The sequence below is a fragment of the Medicago truncatula genome, chromosome 3 (assembly GCF_003473485.1).
Source record: "Medicago truncatula cultivar Jemalong A17 chromosome 3, MtrunA17r5.0-ANR, whole genome shotgun sequence".
Taxonomy (NCBI): domain Eukaryota; kingdom Viridiplantae; phylum Streptophyta; class Magnoliopsida; order Fabales; family Fabaceae; genus Medicago; species Medicago truncatula.
The window spans coordinates 30,184,059-30,206,874 of record NC_053044.1 but is presented as its reverse complement, the minus strand read 5'-3'; the positions used below and the strand labels follow the sequence as shown (position 1 = coordinate 30,206,874).

The window sequence follows — 22,816 nt, the reverse complement described above, 5'->3', positions numbered from 1 at the left end:
TGTTTAAGAGATCCAAGTGACCCACCACTCTTTTCTGGAAACCCCTTTCATATATCATTTACTCTGTGAACTGAACTAATTGTTTAGCAAGAACATAAACAATGAAGTAATAAGAGATTGGACAAAATCGACACACAGAAGAATAAAATTGAGAAGAAAACTTAATTCCAAGTTTATAGGATGAAGTAAAGATATAATATAATGGAGTGGAGTGAGTTAGTTCGAATGTATAGGAGCATGGCAAGTTAATGGGCAAGATAGTCATGAGTTAGTAGAAGAACAAAAAAAAGAAGGAAAAGCTGCATAAGATATTTAATCTCATTTTAGAAGAATTAAGAGGAAAAGGAAGAGAAATACAAAGTATAGGCGAGTTAAATAAAAGAAGACTAAGTATAGTTAGTTTGGAAGTTAAGAGAAATATGATTGCATATGATTAAATGACTCGTTTATTTATAATACTGATTACTTTGGAAGTTTGGAAGAATTGTTATATTTCAGATAAAACAAGGTTGGGATACTAACAAACCCGCCAAAGGCTAGATGAATGAAAGGAGAGAACTCGCCAATCAACACGCCATAATTAAACGAGCATTGAAGCAACAGTCCCGCCATGAAAAACATAAAGATGAAACGCGGAGTTATATTCTAAAATAACCTTTTCGACCTTTGAGATTTGTTTTGCAGGTTTTTTATAAGAAGAAGAATCGACCGTCCGCTTATCAAAGGCGGCCCGATATATTCAAATCGACAATCCGCCTGTCAACGCGGCCCGATATATTCAAATCGACTGTCCGCCTATCAACGCGGTCCGATATTTTAAATCGACTGTCCGACCTGTTAAAGGCGGCCCGATATTTTAAATCGACTGTCCGACCTGTTAAAGGCGGCCCGATATATTCAAATTGACTGTCCGCCTATCAACGCGGCCCGATATTTTTAAATCGACTGTCCGACCTGTTAAAGGCGGCCCGATATATTCAAATCGAATGTCCGCCTATCAACGCGGCCCGATATTTTAAATCGACTGTCCGACCTGTTAAAGGCGGCCCGATATTTTCAAATCGATTGTCCGACCTTTTAAAGGCGGCCCGATATATTCAAATCGACAAAACGCCCTTGAAAGGGTTAACCTTTTTTAAAGGCTCTGACTCGGCGACCCAGTGAAAGAAAAAAAAAAGAAAAAAAAAGAAGAAGATCCATAAGTAATCAAAGAGGTTAATGATTCTTTTCTCATGAGCAAAATTTGTTCACAAAGAGTATAAACGGCGAGGACCGTCTTGCGATTTACATTAATCAATTGCGATCAAAAGCACCACAAAGGGTAGTCGCCCTCATGAAATTCCAGATGCTTCTGAAAAGCATCTAGTACAGGGAAGAAGTATATTCTAAGTAATTCGTAAGCTTCTAAAGCACCACGCCTTGTACCAAGACTTGTGCTTGGGGGCTGTGGACCGTCATTATATTCCTAAGAGTTTAGGGACCCACAGGAAGGACTTAAACACCATCTGTAGGGACCTAAGAGGTTCTTCAGAAAGTCTGTGAAGATTGGGCGCGTTATCCTATAAGAAGTCGCCACGCTACAGACTTCAAAACCCGCCTAAATCTATTCTTTAGCTCTAAAGCACCACGCCTTGTACCAAGACTTGTGCTTGGGGGCTGTGGACCGTCATAATATTCCTAAGGACCTAAGAGACCTCCAAAAGGGCTTCTTAGACCCTCAAAAAGGGCTTAGCGCCCTTGAAGAGAGCCCAAAAGCCCAAAGCGCAGAAGCCGCCTTTCTAACCTTCTAGAAACCGCCCAAAAGGCCTAAATACCCCTATTACTTGAAGACTAAGCAACCAAAACTCAAGCCCATAGAAAGCTATAAATACCACCCTTGAGAACACTCTCAAGTATCCAATATTCAGTCTAAACCCTAATAGACGATTCTTAACCCTAGAATCCTTATTGTACTTTTTCTGCAAGTACAATGACAAAATCACCTCATTACAGATAAATATCCAGACAAGATAAAGAGTTCAACCACCATAAATGATAGGAAAAAGCAAAGGTAGGACAGTTCGCTTTCAGTCACTAATATGATTGAAGTTTAATTTTATCTAGTAATTGATTTTGATTGAATGTTTTTGGTCTAATAATCTAACATGTTTAGCACTAATAATTTTCTAATCAAATATTAGATTATTATTATTGTTAAACATGTTAGATTATTAGACCAAAAACATTCATCGATATTTTTTTACCTACCTTTTAGTCAAATTATGTTTAAGCTAGCCTTCATATTTTGTAAAGAAATTTTTGAAAAATGTGTCAAATATTATGACAATCACTCCATAAAAACGATTGACTATGATTAAAAGTTGGGTCCTGGCACTCTTTAAGCATCCCAAATGTGAAAAATTATTCTTTTAAAAAAGTCAACTATTACAATTTTCAATGCATTTATTACATAACTTTTCATATAAAATTTACCATTTAAAGTGTTTAAAGAGTGCCTCTGAACCCTAGTTAACATTTCCCTTAAAAGTTATTTGTAAATTTGTACAAAAAAAAAAAGTTACTTGTAAATAAAGGGACTTACGTTTGCGTACATTCTTGTAAAAATAAGGTGAATTATAAATTTGTGTATTCGAATCAAGTTTAAAATTAAAAGCAATTTTTATCATTTTGTAACGTTAATTTTTAGTATATTATATTTTACATCAAACATATTACTTTCTAGTGAGGTTTTTCCCAAACATGTTTTTGCTCTGAAGATTCTGTTTCCGAGTGAACGGCGTCTACGTGATCGTGTTTTCTCCGGTTTATCTTCGTCATCTGCGGCTGCCGATCTTTCATTTATGGAGGTCTGTCGTGGTTCGGCGATTCAGTTACTGAATTTCTCTGATGCGGCGGCGATTATAATGAGGTTTTTCCCAAACATGTTTTTGCTCCCTAATACCCTTCTCTATGACCTCTCTATATATCTCTCGTAACACTTGTCCCTATCAATCCAACCTTCAAGCTCGCAATGTAGCCTCTTGAGGTAGTGGTGGGACGAGATCCTCCCTTTGCACAATTGTGCCTTTTCGTCAGGGTCGTTTGTCCGCCTTCTACCTTGTCGTCCCCTTTGGTTAGTCGTCATTTTCTTAGAACGTGGTGATTTGTGTAGGTTCTACTTTTGGCCTAATTGGTTGGTTTGTGGTTCTTGATGATTTGGTTATGTTTGTTTCATATCTAGTTTTGGATCTGGTCTCTGCATGTCTCACATTTTCATAATTCATTATTTTTGTGTCGATGAGTTTTCAGCACTTTTCGGCTGATGATGACACCCCAAACCACAAATGGGGTAGAGTAAGCAGCTGTTTCCATCCTTGGTCGCATATTGCCAGTTTTCATTTGTACCTTAAGCTCTGGTTAAATCATCATTTTGAATTCAACCCTCGATCTGAGTTCATCATGCGTTCTGGAGCTTTAAATTGTTTGGCTAGAAATGGTCGTGTGTTTTCTGTTGTTTATCACAATAAACAATTGGTGTGTGGATTCGTCACCGTGTTGGGGGACAGATTCTTTCGTGGTTATCAAAATATGAGTATGATTGTCATTAACTGATACATCTATATTTTTGCAATTTGGGTCTAATTTGAATTGTATTTCACTACATTGTGAGTAGAGCTGTCAAAACGGGCGGCCCGGACCTAGCGGGCTTCGGGCTTTAGCGGGCTGGGCCAAAAAACCCAGTTGAAAAAACGGGCTTGAAATATACTACCCGAGCCCGGCCCTACACGGACCGGCCCATATTAAAAGTTATATTTTTTTTTATTTTAAAAAAGTACTATAAAACACTTATAATTTTTTTATAAATAATATTTTTAATATGTTTAAATAATGTCTAGCACAAAAATAAATTGTAAACATTTTCGTACAAAATTCGTAAACTAAAATGACGAGGAAAATGATTTTAAATAAATTAGATATGTTATGGTTATAGATATTTATATATTCGATCTTTATAACTATAAATAACGAAATGAATAAGTATAATTTTATATTACATTTATATTTGTGTTAATTCATTGAATTTTCACTTTTATTTTTTACTTTGATAATCAACTAAGTAAATAATTATTTGAAATATATATATATAATTTATAGAATGTTTTTTTGTTATGCGGGCTAACGGGCTACCCGCGGCCCGTTCGGGCTAGCCCTAACGGGTACCGGACTTTTAAGGGCCGGGCTAAAAAGCCCTATTAAAATTCGGGCTCAATATTTTAGACCCAAACCCTATATTTATTCGGGCTAAACGGGCCGGCCCGTATACAGCTCTAATTGTGAGAGTTTAACCTCTTATGCCTGACACACCATCCGATTAGTCATAATGTAGTATTTGTAACGGTCACATTAATGTCTATTTCATAATTAATATTGTTATTTATTTTTCCAATAATGCATATTTTCCATGATGGTTTAACCCACTTAGGGAAGTCAATGGGTATCCATGGTTACGGATAGTATGATATATGTCCCCGCCCCGTTGGATAAATATGGTACTCGCGCCCGCCCCTTTACCCGTGCGGGTATCTCTATACGGGTAACCCACGAGTATTTAGATACCCATGGATATTCGTGGGTACCCATGGATTTTTGTATTAATTTTTTTGTATAAAAAAATACTTTTTAATTATCTACAAACTTCAACCTTTAAAGATCCGTACAAAACATATTCCATTCAAATTTCAAAATTCATACCATAATCTAACAAAAATCATGATTCTTACATAATCTCAAGCAAATCCATCATATCATAATGAATATGATTCTTACAAAATCCATATAAATTCTTGAAATAAAATATAAGGATAAAAACATCCAAAAAGATGATAATTAGTTTGATAATTGATTGATGTTATAAACTAAAGGTTGGTATAATATATATTATCAATTGAAATATTAGTTTATTCCTCTAAAATTAGAAAGCCTTAAATTCTAAAATCTTTAACAAGTAATTATGCTAAGGAAAATAAGAGGAAAAAAAAAGAGATGAAGGAGAAGGAAAACCTGATCGCAAAAGTAGAGGAGAGGAAGATAAATTTTTGAAAGAATTTAGTGAGAAAGAATAGAGAAGAGCGCCGTACACATAGTAAATTAGGGTTTTTTTGAGACACCCAACTCTTATATATATACACATGAATATTTTAGTAATTTACTTAATTTATTAATGAGTATGGATACCCGTTAGCACAATTATCATCAAATATGTGTCAGTGTCCATAAAGTAATGGATAGATTAATATCCGTTTATTATATCCACGGGTATCCATTTAGCTACCCGCCCTGTGTCCATGACGGATTTTATCTGCAGATACCTGTGGGCACGAATTTTTTTGCCACTCCTAAACCCACTTTTTTAACTCATATGCTTCACCCAACTTTCTTTCCCTCCCTCTCCAACCTCCCATCTCGATGAAAACACATTTCATGACTTCATTATTCATAGCTATTTGTCGCTATCCGCTACATACTCTTCCTCCATCACGAGGTTTCTACTCCGACATCATTTTGTATGTGATGTTCTTTTTCCTCTTTACCACTCATCTATCATATTTAAATGTTTTACTCATTATTTATTTTTGTTTTAGGTGTTTACAAATTGGAGATAGTTCATTAGAAGATTTTTTCTATTGTTTGTTTGTTGATTTAAGTGTTTTTGTTGGATGGACTCCTGGTAGCTAACAATAACGAGTTGAAATATCATATGGACTCCCTAAATTTTAATAATATTCTTTTTTATAAATCACAAAAAGAGAATTTTTATTATTTATGTTGATGAACACCAACATTTTAAAAGTAAACATAACATAAAAAAAGGACTATATGTTTGAAACAGACACACACTGAGACTAACTTATTAAAGACGCACATAATGTCTAAGACATTATAAACTAAAAAAAGTGAAACATGAGACATAGGCCAAAAATGTAACTAAACATAGCATAAACTTTCACGAGAATTATGGACTAGATAGATCCAAATCCATTTGGGTCGAAATCAAAATCAAAATCATCAAATGGTGGCATGAGGAAGTCCATAGGTAGTTGCTCATCACTTTGCAAACCATAATTCATGTTAGTCTCATAACCATGGGTATCAACAACCTCATCCATGTTATTCAGCGTATCTCCTCCACTCAACGGCACTTGAGCAATGTTTGTACTAGCCAACAAATCTCCATCCTTTATAGCTTCAGCTCCATTTACAACCTGCTCATCGGCTTGGGTTACCATTGAATCCAACCTCTGATCGACTTCCTTCATATTGTCATTAATTAAAGTCGTCAGATAATTGATATCATTTAAGCTCAGATCACCAATATTATAGTTACGAGTATGAATAAATTGACGTATAAAATTAGTCATTTCCGCCTTCTTGTTTTCCATCATTGCTTTCTCATACTTCTCTTTGGCTTTTTCAATCCTTTGCATCCAAAAGCTATATAGATCCACCATATTTTTGTTTCTTTTGAGTTCAGACAAATTCTCAAACTTGTGCAACACACGTTCTAGTCCTATCGCGGATGGCCAAACTTCTGCTTGACCATGGTTTTCACCATAGATTATTGCACATACCTCTACCCCACAAAGGGTGCTCAATTCATTAGCCTTCTTCATTATACCTATTGAAAAACATATATATAAATGATATATAACTGAGGAGGGAAATTAAAATTTACCCAAACATAAGAGGTTTTCTATTTACTAATAATAGTTAAAGCATAAATTTAAAATTTTAATATTTTTTAGTATTAAAATAAACAAAATTACTAACCTCAAACATTTTTTACTAAGTAGTAAAAACACTCAACTACATTATCAACAAGTACAATTTTTTTATTACACAATTAGAGGAAGTCATGACTGCCACCAACAACTTAACGTTTTATAAAATAAAATATAAAAAAACATCAAAATCATGGACTGCAACTAACATCTTATTTTTTCCATTTGTAATGACAGTGACCCCTATAGGTATTCATATCTAAAACAATCAAAATTAAACTGCAAAGCTATAAATAAATTAAAAAACAAATAATCATACAAAATATAATATTATTGGATATCATTTTATGAAAACTTCTAGGATTTGATCGATGTTCTTATCGTCGTTTCAAAACCAAACCAAATTGAACGAGAGTGCATATATATATATACACACTTATTTATTTTTAAATGTTTACAAATAAATACCTAAATTTATATATTTATTTTGAAAGAGGAATATGAATTCTGATGAGATATGAGTGATTTTCACAACAACAAAAAAAAAACAATCTAAAAGTATCCAACAATAATCGATTTTATACGTTTTTCAATTTTTTGTACCAATTTAAATCTTTTATTTGATTCGGGACACTCATAGCAGCTACCACTGACTTTGCCCTTTTTGAAAAAATGAAAGATAAAAAACCATTAATAGCAGTAATAATTTTTATTAACAATTTTTTAAAAAAGAATGAAAGTCTTGTGGTTGTTATCCACGGTTTTACTTTTTTTATCTTCAAAATAATAGGGTAAGTCATTGGTGGCAATGACGACATACCCTAATTGTATAGTAAAATCAATGTCACTAGTTAGATCATTTAGATGAATATTTTTTCTACTTTGGTAAAATATGATTCAAAAAACGATATTAATTTCTTATTTATTTATAATGGCAATAAATAGGTAACTATTTCATCAACATGGTGTGAGTCCAATCATGTATGTCGACGAAAAATTAGTTTTACAGTGGGACCTCAAGGGCATAAGTTCTAGAGATACCTTGGAACACACACCGAAGATCAAAGATTTTAATTACAATGGGATGAATAAAATAAAATAAACATGTGTGATGATATGAAATGATAATGTATGATTTAATTGAAACTAAGGAAAAGTTAATCTATAACCTTCTGTTCTTTTTCTGAATGTTGCCATCCGTTTTGACTTATTGATTATGTATTGAAGTTTGAGCTTCTTTCTGCCCATGGTAGTGATGACTCAAAAACAAAAAGAAATGAGCGAGAAAGAAATTCTGAAAACGATTTTTGTTATACTTTTCTTATTACTCGAGTTATTATGCTTTTATAGACACTGTATTCGAAAAAATATTGAATAATCACTCAGAAAAAAGAAAACTTTCTATGAAAAAATAAAAATTCAATGAATATTCATTCATTATGATATTTAATACATTACTTTTAAGAAATATAATATTTTATAGATTTAATTTATACAATAGTTTAACATAGTTTATCAGTATCCAAATTTAAAAAATAAATAATAATTTAAAGACTCACACACATCCATTTTCTGTTTAGGTTGGGATCCTCATCCCAAATAGGAATCAGGTTTCCTTACCTTACACCCTCTCCTACCATATATATAATTTAAAAATCATATTTATTGTAATTAATATGATAAATCATAAATACTAAACTATTATAAAATATTACTGAAATTAGTTTTTCTTTTGGGATAAGATCATACTATAATATTTAATTAATAATAAATAATATGAGTAAATATATGTATATAATTTTTTTTTTATATTAATAGACGGGTTTGGAGGAGGTTGAAGACACCCATGCTTTGAATATCGAAGAAATTATGCATCCACACCCAATCAAAGGATGGTTTTGTTTGGATGGATTTGGGTGGGTGCAATGAGACGAATGAATTATTATTATTTTTAACTAAACAATCGGTGGAGCTCAATAGATATATGAACTTCATTTAAAATAATGGTCATTCAAAAGAATTTGAATTTAAATCCTTAGTAGAACAATCATTAACCAAACTTTACCTACTCGACTAAACATCGGATTAGCATACCCTATTTTTTAAGAATCAGAGAATTAAAACAAAACAAATGTTTTTAAGTTAACTTTTATGATAGTTATTTTTAAGTCAAATTTGTTATAATAAAATGGCAGATAATTCTAAGTTAACTTTTACATTGTTATTTAATGATGATGAGTGTCTGAAACTCGCATTAAACATAGTTTTAAGCACAATCTATTTTATTAGTTAAAACTGATATGGACCGCACCAAATTACACAAGCCCCTTATAAATTTAGCAGGATCCATGTGAATTTAATCTAATAAAAGAGAAATCATGTTAAAAACTATGTGTTAGAAGTCCTTTCTCATTGTTAAAAGTTTTTTTTGAAAGAATTATTAAATGTTAACTATTATTAAAAAAAAAATAGTTAACATTTAATAATTTATTAAAAAAATAATTTGACAAGAAAATTATTAATTGGTCAATAGTTTTATGAATGAAAATTTTAATAATAAATACAATTATTTTTTAAAGCCACTCGGTATCGGCCCAAATACCGATTAATCTGGGGAGTGCAATCACAATATCCACTTATTGGGAGGGGGGGCTACCAGATTAAATCTTTGTATAGACTAGCCCGCCAAAATTGACACCGACTTGAATCGAACATGAGACATTGAGATGAACATACTTTAAGATCTGGTGTTAATACCACTAAGCCACCACAAAGAAACTTTAATACAATAAATGTTTACTAGAAATAGGCTAGACTTACCTTGTTAATGTTTGAAAAGTTTTGGTGTTAGTCCCCCCTTTCTTTTGTTTTGCTCTTTTTTCTATTAATGCATAGTTGATGCACTTTTTATATACAACTTTTAATAAAAATTAATTAATTCAATAAAATTAATAAATATTAATTTAATAAAAAAGTTTAAATTTAAATTTAAATAAATTATTTATATTTTTCACAAATATTTAAATGGAGAAATAAATAATAAAAACATTATAAAATTAGTATTGTCTAAAATACTTTTTTACCAAATGTATAGAAAACATTAGAAAATGAGTTTCATGCATAAATCTCCACACAAAAAGAGATTTAAAGGGAGAGACATTAGTACTCCATATTATTTTTTTCCCAATGTAAATCTTGATATTACTGCATTTTGAAGGAGTATGCATGTTTATCATCTAAAGGGATGATGACTTGTTGCACAATTTGAGATAAAGTAGGAAACATTTGAAGAAGCTGATAGGGAATTCGCTAGTGATTGTTAAAGATATATTCATTCATAATATATGGTAACATCTTAGTGATAGCATAAGGAAAATTGAGGGTTTTAGATAAAGGGGGGCCACACTAAGCATCATTCCTGACGTTGATGTATTACCATTACCCAATAGCCCAATAAAATTATCTAAGATAACCTTGAACTCTTCTTTTATGCTACTTCAAAGGGAAGTAAAAATGTGATGATTGATTGTTGAGTTAGATCTAAGCACTCTATCCTTAAGAAGAGTTTTCTAAGAATATTGAGAATGCAACATGGTCCATCATAATTTCAAATTATTTGCATTGCTGACACTAATTAAAGATTTGATGTTGAGGCCACCTTGATCTGCAAAGCTTCTTCCAAGATACAGAAACTAGCTTTCTCGAAGTCTTTGAGTATTTATACATGCCATAAATAAATTGAAAGACTATAGGTGAGCATACTTTGAATCATAAACCTCACTAATTGGACTCTACCGACCATGGTGAGAAGACTAGCTTTCCAATTTGACAACTTCAGTTTTATCATGTCAGTTATTGGTTGCAGATGATTGACTTTTAGCTTGCCTTTAAAAATTGGAACTCCAAAGTAAATAAAGGGGAGATAACCAATTTTAAAATCTAAAAGATTGAATATCTGACCAAGTCTATTGTGAGAAATCGAAGTGGAGAAAATAGTTAATTTTGCAGTATTAGTTACTTGACATGAACTTAAAGCATGTCTTCTGAATAAGTCTTTAAGAGCTTTCAATCTTGAGATTTTGCCTTTGCAATATATCATCAGATCATCTGCAAAAAATGAATTAGAAGGTACATAGATATTCCTTGTTCCTTGTACTCTTTCTAACTTTCCTTCATCCACAAGCTTTGAAATGCTTTTACCAAGAACATCCTCAGCTAGGCATAATAGGATAAGGGAGAGAGGATCTCCCTGCCTGACTCTTCGATTAGCATTGAAGTATCCATGTGATTTTCCATTGATATAAACTGAGAGGAAATAGGATTTTAGAATCAAATGAATCTAGTTACAAAAAGCATCATTGAACCCCAAAACTTCTAAGAAGTTTAGCAGGAAGGACCATTCTAGAGTGTCAATTGCCTTTGTTATGTCAATCTTAAGATCTAAATTTCTTCCATATGATTTGTTGTGGAGTAAATTAGTTGCTTTAGAGGCAATGAAGAGGCATAATTCTGATTATCGTTCTTCGGGATAAAATCAAGAACTAATAGATGGCTATCAAAGTACTAGGGAGCTTTCTTAAGGATTCTCTGCAAGTCAAGATGATGGTTAAAGTGAAAAGTACAAAGGCCTGGCCTAATTTCTTGAATTGTGACACCCATGAAGGACTCGAAAAAGTTTCAATTTTTTCCATCATCATATAAGACCTAATCGGCCTATTGGTAAGGAACGATCGATGAGGCGAAGAAGAGGATTTTCAATGGAAGCAAGTGTTTCATCATTGGGTCGTGTTGGAAAAAAAAGAAGCTTATTTATACATCTAGTCCCTCCAAAAAAGGGTCACTTAAGTTATGGTCTCTGAATTTGCTAATTCTTTCAAATTTGACATGCAAATATGAATCACTTTAGGTTGAAATGATATTGTTGTGATTCACTATGTTGGTTTTATTGATTGTGTTGTTGTTCGGTTTATCAGAGGTAAGGTGATAGTGGTGGTATGGTGTAACGCCCACTTTCGTTTAATCGTTTATTTAATCGAGTTTAGGTGATTATATTATATTTATATAATATATGTATGATTTTGATATGTTTTGATGATTTGTGGTGATTTTGGTGATTTGATTGATGACGTGTTAAGTTATGAGTTTTGGAGGATTTGATAAGATTAGAGAATTTATTTTATTGTTAAATAAAATAAAGATTTGAAAAATATTTAGTTGAGGGCTGTTTTGATATTTTAGATAGTTTTGGGGGAGAAAGTGAGATAAGATTAGTTATTAGAAAGAGATATAAATAGGAGATGACCTAATATTTTAGAAACTCATTGTACGTGAAAACTTTTGGAATAGGGAGAAAAAGCTTAGAAGGGAGAAGAGCATAGAGAGAGCTGCGATTTCTTCATAACCAGGTAAGGGTGAGACTAATAATTCAATAATGTTGATTGTTGTAATTCTGATGATTAATTGACAAAGTTAGGATTGATTTAGAGAAGTTTTGGAATTAGGTCAAAACCTAAAAATTGATGATCAAACGGTAAAACTTGTTTAGATTGATGTAAGAACCGTCCTTTAACCTTAGAATATGTTTAGGATGAATTCTGGAATCAAAATTAGGCTTTGAACCATGTTGTGTGATGGATTTTTGAGAAAAACCCTAGTCTGCCCGTGCTTCTGTTCATCGCTCGCCACGGCGAGTGATGATCCTCGCCTCGCGAGTGATGAACTTCATCGCTCGCCACGCGAGCCCCTTTCCTTCGCCTCGCGAGTTGTTTGGTCCAACTCGCCATGGCGAGCAACCCTTTCTCGCCTCGCGAGCTCAGGCAGAGAGCATGTCATGTTTCGTGTTTCGACCTTTTTAGTTGAACCTTGTATACCCTTGAGTACCTGAACATACCTAGTATTGATTAGGAATGAATGTAGGATCAGAGGGAACCCAGAACGACCTTAGTTTGGGAGTTGAGTGGTACTCGCCATGGCGAGTAAGAGCTCTCGCCTCGCGAGTACAACCAGGATGAACTTGATTATGTGTTTGTGCGATCTGTGTCGCACTTGTTGATCAAGAGTGAACCCCTAACTGGTAATGAGACCTAGTGATGTTGTTTAATGCAGACTGTAGAGTTGTTTAAGTTATATTAATATTAATTGGTTAAGAACTATTGTATTGTATATTCATGCAAAATGAGAAGATGTGATAATAATGCAATTTATGTGCTATTGATATAATGATATCATCTTGTTATGTGACCTGCTTATGCTGCTTCCGTTATTTAACTAAGTGCATAATTATATGATGAAGTTTAGCTCCAAATTATTGGATGCATGTTGATAAGTGATTACGATGTTTTGTTCATATGTGTCCATGCATAGCATATCATTGAGCTTAGTCCTCACCACGAAAATTAGGAGCTTTGTCCTCCGCACGTTTTATAGGAGCTTTGTCCTCCACACGATTAAAGTATATTAATACTTATGATGACGATTGGTACCACATGCATATAAGGAGTCTAGGAGCATTGTCACATTGTCATGATTAAGATGCCTTGTTGATGATGAATGGATACGTGATTACGTGATAAGTGTTCATTGATTATGTTATGTTGTTTATAATGATTTGGATATGTGATTACGTGATAACTGTTTAGCATTTATGCAAAGTTAATAATAGAATGATTATGATGTTAATTTATGATTCGCAATTACATTGATTAATGTTATTTTATTATGAAATCTCACCCCTTCTGCTTGAAAATGTTGCCCTTCGTATGGGTAACTTGCAGGTGATCGTGCTTAGTGTGCAGTTGCCGTCGTGAGTGGCCTTGCCTTCACTGTGTCGTCTAGGTCGCTCTGATACGTAACGGGATGGGGTTTAATGCCATAACATGCTTCATTCTTTTACGTGAACTGCCATGATATTTTATGCTTGATAAACTCTTTTGAGATACTTGTTGGGCCTGCATGCCAAAACGTTTACGATTTATGTTTATGATTTTCCGCTGCTATGTCAAAGATATTTGTGAAGGTTAAATTATCATTTAACTGTTTTTGGATTACGTTTCTATGTGATATCCCGTTTATGGTTTTTACTCTGATAATTGTTTATGAAATTTGTATATTGGGAAAACGGGGTGTTACATATGGCGGTGGGTATTGGTGGTGGATTTAAGGTTAAAAAAGATGAAGATTGGGATTGGTTTTCTGGATTTTTGGTTTGGAATGAAAATAATGATATTTTTGTCCTTTCACTTCGAAAACACAAGTCTGAAATACAGTCAACACTGTTAAGTCTGCTAATCAATGATGTGTCTATGATTAAATAACATCAGGGACCAAAACACAAGTGATTAATATTTGGACGTCAGATTTGAAAGGATTGGCAAATTCAGGGACCAAAACTCAAGTAACAACTATTAGGAGGGACTAAATGTATAAATAGGTCAATAAAAATTTGAACCCTAACGAAACTTCTTTTCGTTTCACTTTCGTGATTCTCACATGCACTCATCGTCTCATCTCCATCTTCTACTACTCCTTTGCGTTTTTGTATTTGACTTTTTGTGTTATAAGTAAAAACAAGTTCTAAAATTTGATATGTCGGATCAAGATCGAGAAAAGAACACGGTTGTGCTTGATGCTCTGTTGCGGTGGAGGTGATCCTTCACGGTGCTCTTCACGGTGGAGGAGACTTGTGCCTTCAAGCGCGTTAGAACTCTGATGCTTAAGTTAGTATGAGAATGAGGTGGATATGTGCAAAATGGGGTAAAAGTGAATTGTACCTTGAGGGTGACACTATGTCACCCTTATATGTGCGTGTAGGAGAATAACCGTCTCCATGAAATATGATGCCTCTGTAGGAGGAGGTTAGAGATTACCTTAACGACTCAGATGGACTGAAGTGTGCTCCAGTGTGGTGCTCCACATGGAGCTTAACCTGTCCCATCGCCATCGTGGGTCTGTCCTTACTAGGCCTTAGTTGATTGGGCCTTGGCTTGTCGGGTCTTGTAGCCGGTCAAGAACAAAATTCAAACCAATTTCTTGCACTAATTTTCAGCTTTTGAGCAACTTTGGTTGTAATTCTTGTTAGGCTTATTAGATCGTTTGGTCCCTTATTTAATTTCATGTTTTCATTTTTGTCCCACAATTAATAAAAATGGCAATTTAGTCCCTCATCTTTTCCTCTGTTTCCCAAATAAATTCTGACGGTTAACTTTAACTTCAAATATCTATGGTGTACCAACCTTAAAAGTGGTCTATCGTAGACCTCATTAATTTTATTTATTTCAACCATTCGATCTAATTATGATAAAAGGGACCGTTAGACTTTCACATGTGAATGGACTGTTTTGCCCTTAATGAGACCAAACACATGTGAAATTACCGATTTACCCCTTTCTTCTTCATATCCAAAACTGAACTTCCATTTTTCTCTTCTTCGATTCTTCTTCTTCGCAAAATAGAAATTAGAACAACACATAACAACAACATTCAACAGATTCAACAGAAATTCTCATTTCCCCTTTGATGATTTTCAACCAAAAATCTAATCTTTCGTGATTTTTTAATCAATTGCTTTGATGGGTTCCTCAAATCTTTGCTTATTTTTCTTCTCTTTTTTCAAATTCAACAGTAACATCAAGAACATTATGATGATTCCTTGAATCTTTATAAAGTGTGTTTTTTTTTTTTTGGATGTTGAATGTTGTTGTTGTTCAAAAAACTAGAACTTGAAAAGAAGAAAGGAATGGGTCAGATTTAAAAAAAGAAAAAACGAATGGTTCACCAACATACTGATTTCGAATATATAGAAGAAATGAATGTTGTTGTTTGTGTTTTGATATGGGGAAACGATGAACCCAAGGAAGAAAAGAAGAAGAAAAAGAAAACGTGTTTTGAAATCTAATCTATGAGAAATGGATTTTGAAAAAAAAAAAAAACCATAATTTGGAGAGAAAAGAATTAAATCTGAATTCATGTGTGATGAATTTGAGGTTTCCGGCGATTTAAAATAAGAAGAAAGGAATGGGTCAAATTTAGTTTTTTTATGGTGCTGGATTTGGGAGAAGAAGAAAGAAGTTTCATGGAATAGACCTGGTTCTTTCCTGAATGAATTTTTTTTTTACCCATTATTTTTCTGGGTTTGTTTGTATGAATGCATGATAATGGTTGATGAAGATGAAAATATAGAAGATGAAGAAAATGAAAAAAATTAGGTGTTGGTGGTACATCGTAAGATAAAATAGACATGCATAATCCAATGGTTCCCTTTTAAAAAAAAAATCAAACGGTTTAAATTAAAATAATTAATAGGATTTATGGTGGACCACTCTTAAGGTTGGTTCACCGTAAACATCATTTGAGGTTGAAATTAACAGTCGGATTTATTTGGCAAACAGAGACAAACGTGAGGGATCAAAACACCATTTTTATTAATTGTTAGACCAAAATGAAAATATGAAATTAAATAAGGGACCAAACAATCTAATAAGCCTTCTTGTTATTTGCCCTTTTACAAAACACAGTTATGTTCAAAAATTTCAACAACATAACATCCATTCAAAATTTTAGGGTCTCGTTAACGAATGCCCCAGAGCACTCTTTAAACATTCCTTATGAAGAAATTATTTTTTTAAAAAAGTAAAAACTTCAATTTTCAATACAATGAATGCACAAACTTTCATAAAAACTTACCACTTTGGATGTTTAAAGAGTACCCCGGAAGCACTCGTTAAAATTTCCCTAAATTTTAATACACAGTTACATTGCAATGGACTTAACCCACCTAAATTACCCCATTAGACACTACATACCTAATTTTAATACAAACAACCCTTTCAATTACTTCAATAATACATTGATCCTTTCAAAAGTACAATAGTCAACACCCAAGACACATTGTCCTTAATTAACTTCAACTTCCGTTCATCATCATAGTTTCTTGACACATTGTCCTTTATTCTTCAAATCATCAATCATTCTCAAAAGAGACAAAATATAACTTCATTTGATAGTTCTGTCATCTGCTCATCAATTCAATCAAACAAATTGGAAGTTTTGTACCATGTAACTGAAACAACAGAGAAGTCATGGAAGAAGAAAAAGAAGATTCAAACAAAACGAAGAAAAATCGAACATACCGAAGCCATGGAGGACGGAAAAAGAAGCTTCTAACAATAACGAGAATCGAACAAGAAGTACAACAATTGAAGATAATAACAAAGAACAAAGATTGGGGAAAATTCAACTGAGAGACCAAATTGGGAAAAATTGAAATAGAAGAAGGACTGATTTCGCTAATCTCGTAAAACAATACCCAAAATCGCAATTAAGCATAATTATGCATATACAATGTTATATTTTTTTTACACATGCCCAAAAAATAGGCAAATTTTATGGTACACCCAATATATTTGAGTGTATCGGTACACCAATTCTTTAAATTAATAGTTAAATGAGTTGTTTTTTGAAGAAAAATATTATTTTTTATCATTTATAATTATAATAACTAAATCTTATTCATCAAAAGTGTCAACGAAATAATTTTTTTGTTTTGAATTTTTATCACTCATAATTGAGAAAATTTATTATTTTTTACGATAATATGTAAAAAAAAGTACTATGATTCTTATAAACAGTAAAATGATGTTTTTTCTTATGAAATATTGTTCTATAAAATATAAATATTGACAAATAACTATTTACTACATAAAAAATAATCGTTAATTTATAAAATTAAGATGTAAGAGTACCGGTACACCTCATCTTGTGAGTGTACCGTAGAAGTTCCCCAAAAAATAACACTAAATGTCATGTTTTTAGGTTAGTTCCTAAAATATTTTTAAAATCATCTATGTGGCATGATATTATTCCATGCACCCGTAAAAAAGTTTTACGTTATTAGTATATAAATATAAATAAATTAAATTCTTTAACAATAAGTAAAGGCTATATAATAAAAGTTTCTAAATCTACAATTCATTGACTAGGAATTTTCTTATTCAAGTTATCAATTAACAACATGCATGCAATTACTGAAGAATCAAGGAACGCAATTTTATATTGATTCATTCAGGCATATTTGAACTAAAAGTCAACAACTCTAGCTTGCATTTTACACGAACTCTAAACTCCATCATTTAAAAGAAACAAAAATGATTCAATGAAAGTGAAACAAATACCAAACAACAATGTCTTCAGAGAAGCTCAGAGTCCCCATAGCCATCACGACTCTCAGAGCCTCTCTGATGAATCTCCACCACCATGTTCACCGTCGTCAATGGACCGAACTCATAGACCGTAGCACCATCTCCATTCCAGAATCACTCACGGAAGCCTTTTTCCGAATCCGGAAGAACATTTACTACTTCCGAATCAATTACATCATTGTGTTAACGTTGGTTCTCGCAGCGTTCCTCCTCTCGCGTCCTCTTTCACTCCTTCTTCTCATTTCCCTTGCTGGTGCGTGGCTTTTTCTCTACATTCTCCGGGCACCCGAGAAGAAACTCGTGATCCTCGACCGTGTGTTTTCGAAAAATGAGTTGCTGGTTGTGTTGATTGTAGCAACTGTTGTGGTGGTTGTGGTGACGAGCATTGTGTCGGTGATTGTCTATGCTGTGATGGTGGGGGTGGGGATTGTGTGTGCTCATGGAGCGATTTGTGTTCCAGAGGATTTGTTCCTTGAGCAACAAGAACCATGGTCCTGGTATTTTGGCCTTTTTCCCTTAGTTGAAAATGGGTCCAAATCTAGGAGTTCATATGATCCTAATAATAGTATAGTATAGTTTTTCTACTCTTTTTTACATTTATTACTCTTTTGGCCTTATTTTGATAGTCTCTTTAGTATTTTTTTCACTATCTTAAAATAAGTGTGGCTTTAAAATATCAATATAGTATTTTTTTTTTCACTAACATATCATTATTTATTGAATATGAGTTAGGATCGTCTTTATTTTAATGAATCAAGATTAGGTTAAGCCTAAAAAATTAATCACAATCAAATCAAATAACTTCAAACATAAAATTCATGTACAAAAATTAATGCAAAAATCTAAAAGGAAATGGAAGAGAAGAACACCAAAATTTTATAGTAGTTTCCCTTTCGTCCTCGCTTCGGGGTACGTCTACTCTTCTTGATAGAAAACGTATCTATCGAGGACTTCCACTATTGTTGACAATTGTTTACATATTGTTATGATTCTAATCTTAAACCCTAAGCAATCACAACACCACCAAACTTCAACTGACCCTTGATATTAGAGATTCTCTAAGCCTTCGAAGCTCGAGCTCCCATGCAATTCTTGGAATTCTTTCATCTTGAATTCTTCTTTGCTATGTCTGAAGCTTGGATCCCATGGAACTTGAAAAGATTAGAAAAACCCCTGCACCGCAATTCATCTTGGAGGTGGAAAGAAATCCCTCTTTTTCTTTGGATCCTTGATTCCTAACCAAGATCCTTGAAAGAAACTAATACACAGTCCCTATAACACCCTAGCAATCTATGACTCAAAATCCACAAAGAATCTTAGGAAAAGTGTTTAATCTGAATAATAAGTGGAGAGAGGTTTGGAGACTCTAGTATGTTATTTGCAATTGATTCAGTTGTTTGGAAGTGGTATGAATATAACTATATATATGCAGGGGTAACAAGTGCAACATTTTAGGCAAAAACAACGATATGATTCGATTCATATAAAGTGTGATTTGATTCAAACATGTATAAATGGGCAGATTTGGAGCTATGAAGGTTGATACGATTCAAGTAGTAATTGAATAAAAGCATCCTAAATGAAGGTTGACACAAATCAAGACCTTGTGATACAATTCAAACAAGGAAAACACAAGACCAGAGAAAACAATTGGTACGAATTAACACATTTTTGATTTGATTCATATATGAGACGATTAAAAAATTCATGAATTGAATCAAAATTGCATGAACACCAAAAGATAAGGACAAAGAGAATAAATGATACGATTCAAACTAATATGAATTGGATCAAGGACCTAGAAAAATGGTTTTCCGCACAAAAACAAAGGTTTTCCCATAAAAGATAAACTTGACACATAAGACATATGACACAATGAGACAAGGATTTCTAGGTGCTTTAACATGTTCTAGGAAATAACTAATGCTATCAAACATCATCAAGAGAATCTAGCAAATAAACATCATCAAAACACAAACCAACACTAGATGCAACTTCACATGTTTGCTTAAACTTTTTGCATGGCAAAATGACTTTAACCCTAATTTACAAAAAAAAAACACATCAGTACAAGTTTGGGTGATAATTTATTGGTTAGCCTGAGAACGTTAGAGGCCTAGGATTATCACTGCAATAGCAAGTAGCATAGGTTCTCCCATAATTATAGATGATATAACAAATAAGCCTATGTTTGATAGGACTTTTGCCCAATATGTGAGAGCCTTGGTTGACATGGATCTATCCCAAACCCTAAGTTACAAAGTGTTGGTAGAGAGAAAGTTTATTTTTTGTTAGACTTAGAATATGAAAATTTATCAGAATTTTGTGCTCATTGTAACATGGTGGGTCATTATTTGGAAATATGCAAGAGAGTTCAAGTTACACGCGAAGAGGTAGCTAATAAAGAACCAAGAAACAAAACTATTTTGCAGACAAAAGATGACAGGGTGCAACATGGCACTGACAAAGAAGAAGTAAACATTGAAAATCAAGCAATCAAAGGCGTTGGAAACACAAATAATGATAATACAAAACCATCTTTAGGGATTGTGGTCGGTGACCCTTTACCAAAATCATCTTTGTAGTTCTAATATCAAACAAATCAACAATTCGTGTAGCCATCTCTGTTGTGGTATTTTTACTGAAAATGAATCAACCACTTATTAAAAATTGATTATTTTTTTTTAAGGGAAAAATTAGTTAACTTGACGCTTCCTCACAAGCGATAATATAATTTTCAACAAGAATAAGGTACCGTTTGGCCAGGTTTTTTTTCGGTCTAAAAGCTACTTTAAAACAAAGTTAAAATAAAGCTCTTTAAGAAAAAAGTTAAAGTTGTTTGGTTTATTTATTTTTTTTAGTTCTAAAGTTATTTTTGAGTTAAAAACTGTTTGGCAAAATATTTTACAAAACTTTGAATTTATTATTTTTTTGTGGTGTCTGGGTTCGAACCCGGGACCTTGCATATATTTATGCATTGTCTATAAATAATTTTTTTTTGAATTCATTATGAATTAACATAATAAATAAAAAAATGTCTAAAATATTTTTTGAAGGGAAAAAATGTTTAAAATATAAAAGATATATTTTTACCAATATTATATTTACTCAATGACGTTTATTTTGTGTAACATGAATACAAATTTGTACAATATCTTTTCCAATTATACTCTATAACAAATTTTGTTATAAGAATACCATATTTTTTGTGTTGGTCAAAAAGATAAGAATTTATATTATATAATATTATATTTGTTACATTGCTGGTGTCATTGAAAAATATATGTTTAGTTTTTTTAATAAGAAAAAGATATGCATAGTTTGTTACAATACAAATGTGTAAATTATATATAAGTATAATTTTTTTAGGCAACTACACTTATACTTTTAATTAAAATCAAAATTTTATAAAAATAATTATACGCATTACACAACACTAACAAAAATTATACGCATTAGCATAACAAAAAAAAAAACAGAAAGAGGAACATAAAGTATTACTCTAAACGCTAACGTGTGTGTATTTCCGTGGTTGAAGAAAGGAACAAAAATATTCGATGTCATTAATTGGCAGCGTGAATACAAATATTTACGAGGTTGTGATGATCAAAAGATATTGAAATTAATATATAAGTGATAAAAAGATAATAAAATTCCTTAAAAAAAATAGATAATAAACTTAAATGGAACCTCATTAAAAAATTAAATGGAAGAAAAAAGCATATTGAAAAAATAAAACAAAAGGTTGCCGGCAGGAGTTGAAGAGAGGTGCTTGTGAAATAAATTGGGGAGAAATAGTTTTTTGAAGTAGCATTCAACAACTTTTGGTTAAAGCTCATTCCATTCAATTTTATGCATTTTAAAAAAAGTACTTTTTTTTCGAAGGTATTTTATTGATATTGTGTTTGACCTAACTTCTCCTTAAAAACGTAAAAAAGCTGAAAAAAAATCCAGGCCAAACGGTACCTAAGTTTTCATCGATTAAATATATTTTATATTCGGTATCTATAACAATATATAAAGAGAAAACACTATTCTTTTTTGTTGGACATTTTCTTTCTGGTTGTACCCCTTTATTTAAACTATTTTATCATTTTCTTTGTAGTTGTACTCCTTTATTTAAAAAAATAATTTAAAATTAGTTAAATTTCATTAAAATAGAAACACTTCAAAGTAATAGGAGAAACTATCAACAACAATATAGGAACAACTGTGGACATTATACAAATACATTATTTTAATTCTTTTTTTTTTGGCCTAGTAGCCTAATGGTTAGAGCTCACACATTTAAATGTGGAGAAGTGGGGTGTCTGAAGTTCGAACCCCGACCCCTGCATAAATTATGCAATGTCCATACCAATTGTCACAGAGACTATTTTAATCTTATTTATTAAAAATATTTAATTATTATATATAATTAAGTGTAATGGAAAATCGGATAAACATATATCCACTAGTATTACTATTTTTTCTCAACTTCTTTTCTTCTTCTTCATATGTTTATTCACTTCTTTTAAACTATTGTATTTTTTATTTTTATGTTTTTTGGTCAACTACTGTATTTTTTTTAGGGGGGGATTTAAACTACTATATTTATTTGGTATCTTATTCTGACATATTATTTTATTTATAATTTTTATGAATTTCTTATTTATTTTCCCTTCAAACAATTGAATTGAATTTCTTTTTTTTTTTTACAATCCATTAGTTGCTTAATTTTTTTTATACTTACACAAACTATTAGATGAATACATTATATTATATACTCCAAAATTTTATTATACTATTACAGAAATTAATCAAGTATTTTTAAAATATAATACCCTTATATCCGCAACATACATTCATCACGAAATCACAAAC

The 22,816-nt window shown here is 32.2% G+C and overlaps 2 protein-coding genes across 2 annotated transcripts; one reads left to right on the top strand and one right to left on the bottom strand.

Annotated features, from left to right (window-relative positions):
- Positions 1-5,999: 5,999 nt before the first annotated feature.
- Positions 6,000-6,650, bottom strand: LOC11409256 (agamous-like MADS-box protein AGL80). The gene has a single exon (XM_024778894.1). The coding sequence runs from the start codon at positions 6,648-6,650 to the stop codon at positions 6,000-6,002; it is 651 nt and encodes a 216-aa protein (XP_024634662.1).
- An 11,285-nt stretch (positions 6,651-17,935) lies between these two features.
- LOC11409766 (PRA1 family protein B1) lies at positions 17,936-18,529 on the top strand. The gene has a single exon (XM_003599226.3). The coding sequence runs from the start codon at positions 17,936-17,938 to the stop codon at positions 18,527-18,529; it is 594 nt and encodes a 197-aa protein (XP_003599274.1).
- The last annotated feature ends 4,287 nt before the right edge of the window (positions 18,530-22,816 follow it).

Coding starts and splice junctions, on each gene's coding strand:
- LOC11409256 (XM_024778894.1), bottom strand. CDS start 6,650: ATGAAGAAGGCTAATGAATTGAGCACCCTTTGTGGGGTAGAGGTATGT.
- LOC11409766 (XM_003599226.3), top strand. CDS start 17,936: ATGTCTTCAGAGAAGCTCAGAGTCCCCATAGCCATCACGACTCTCAGA.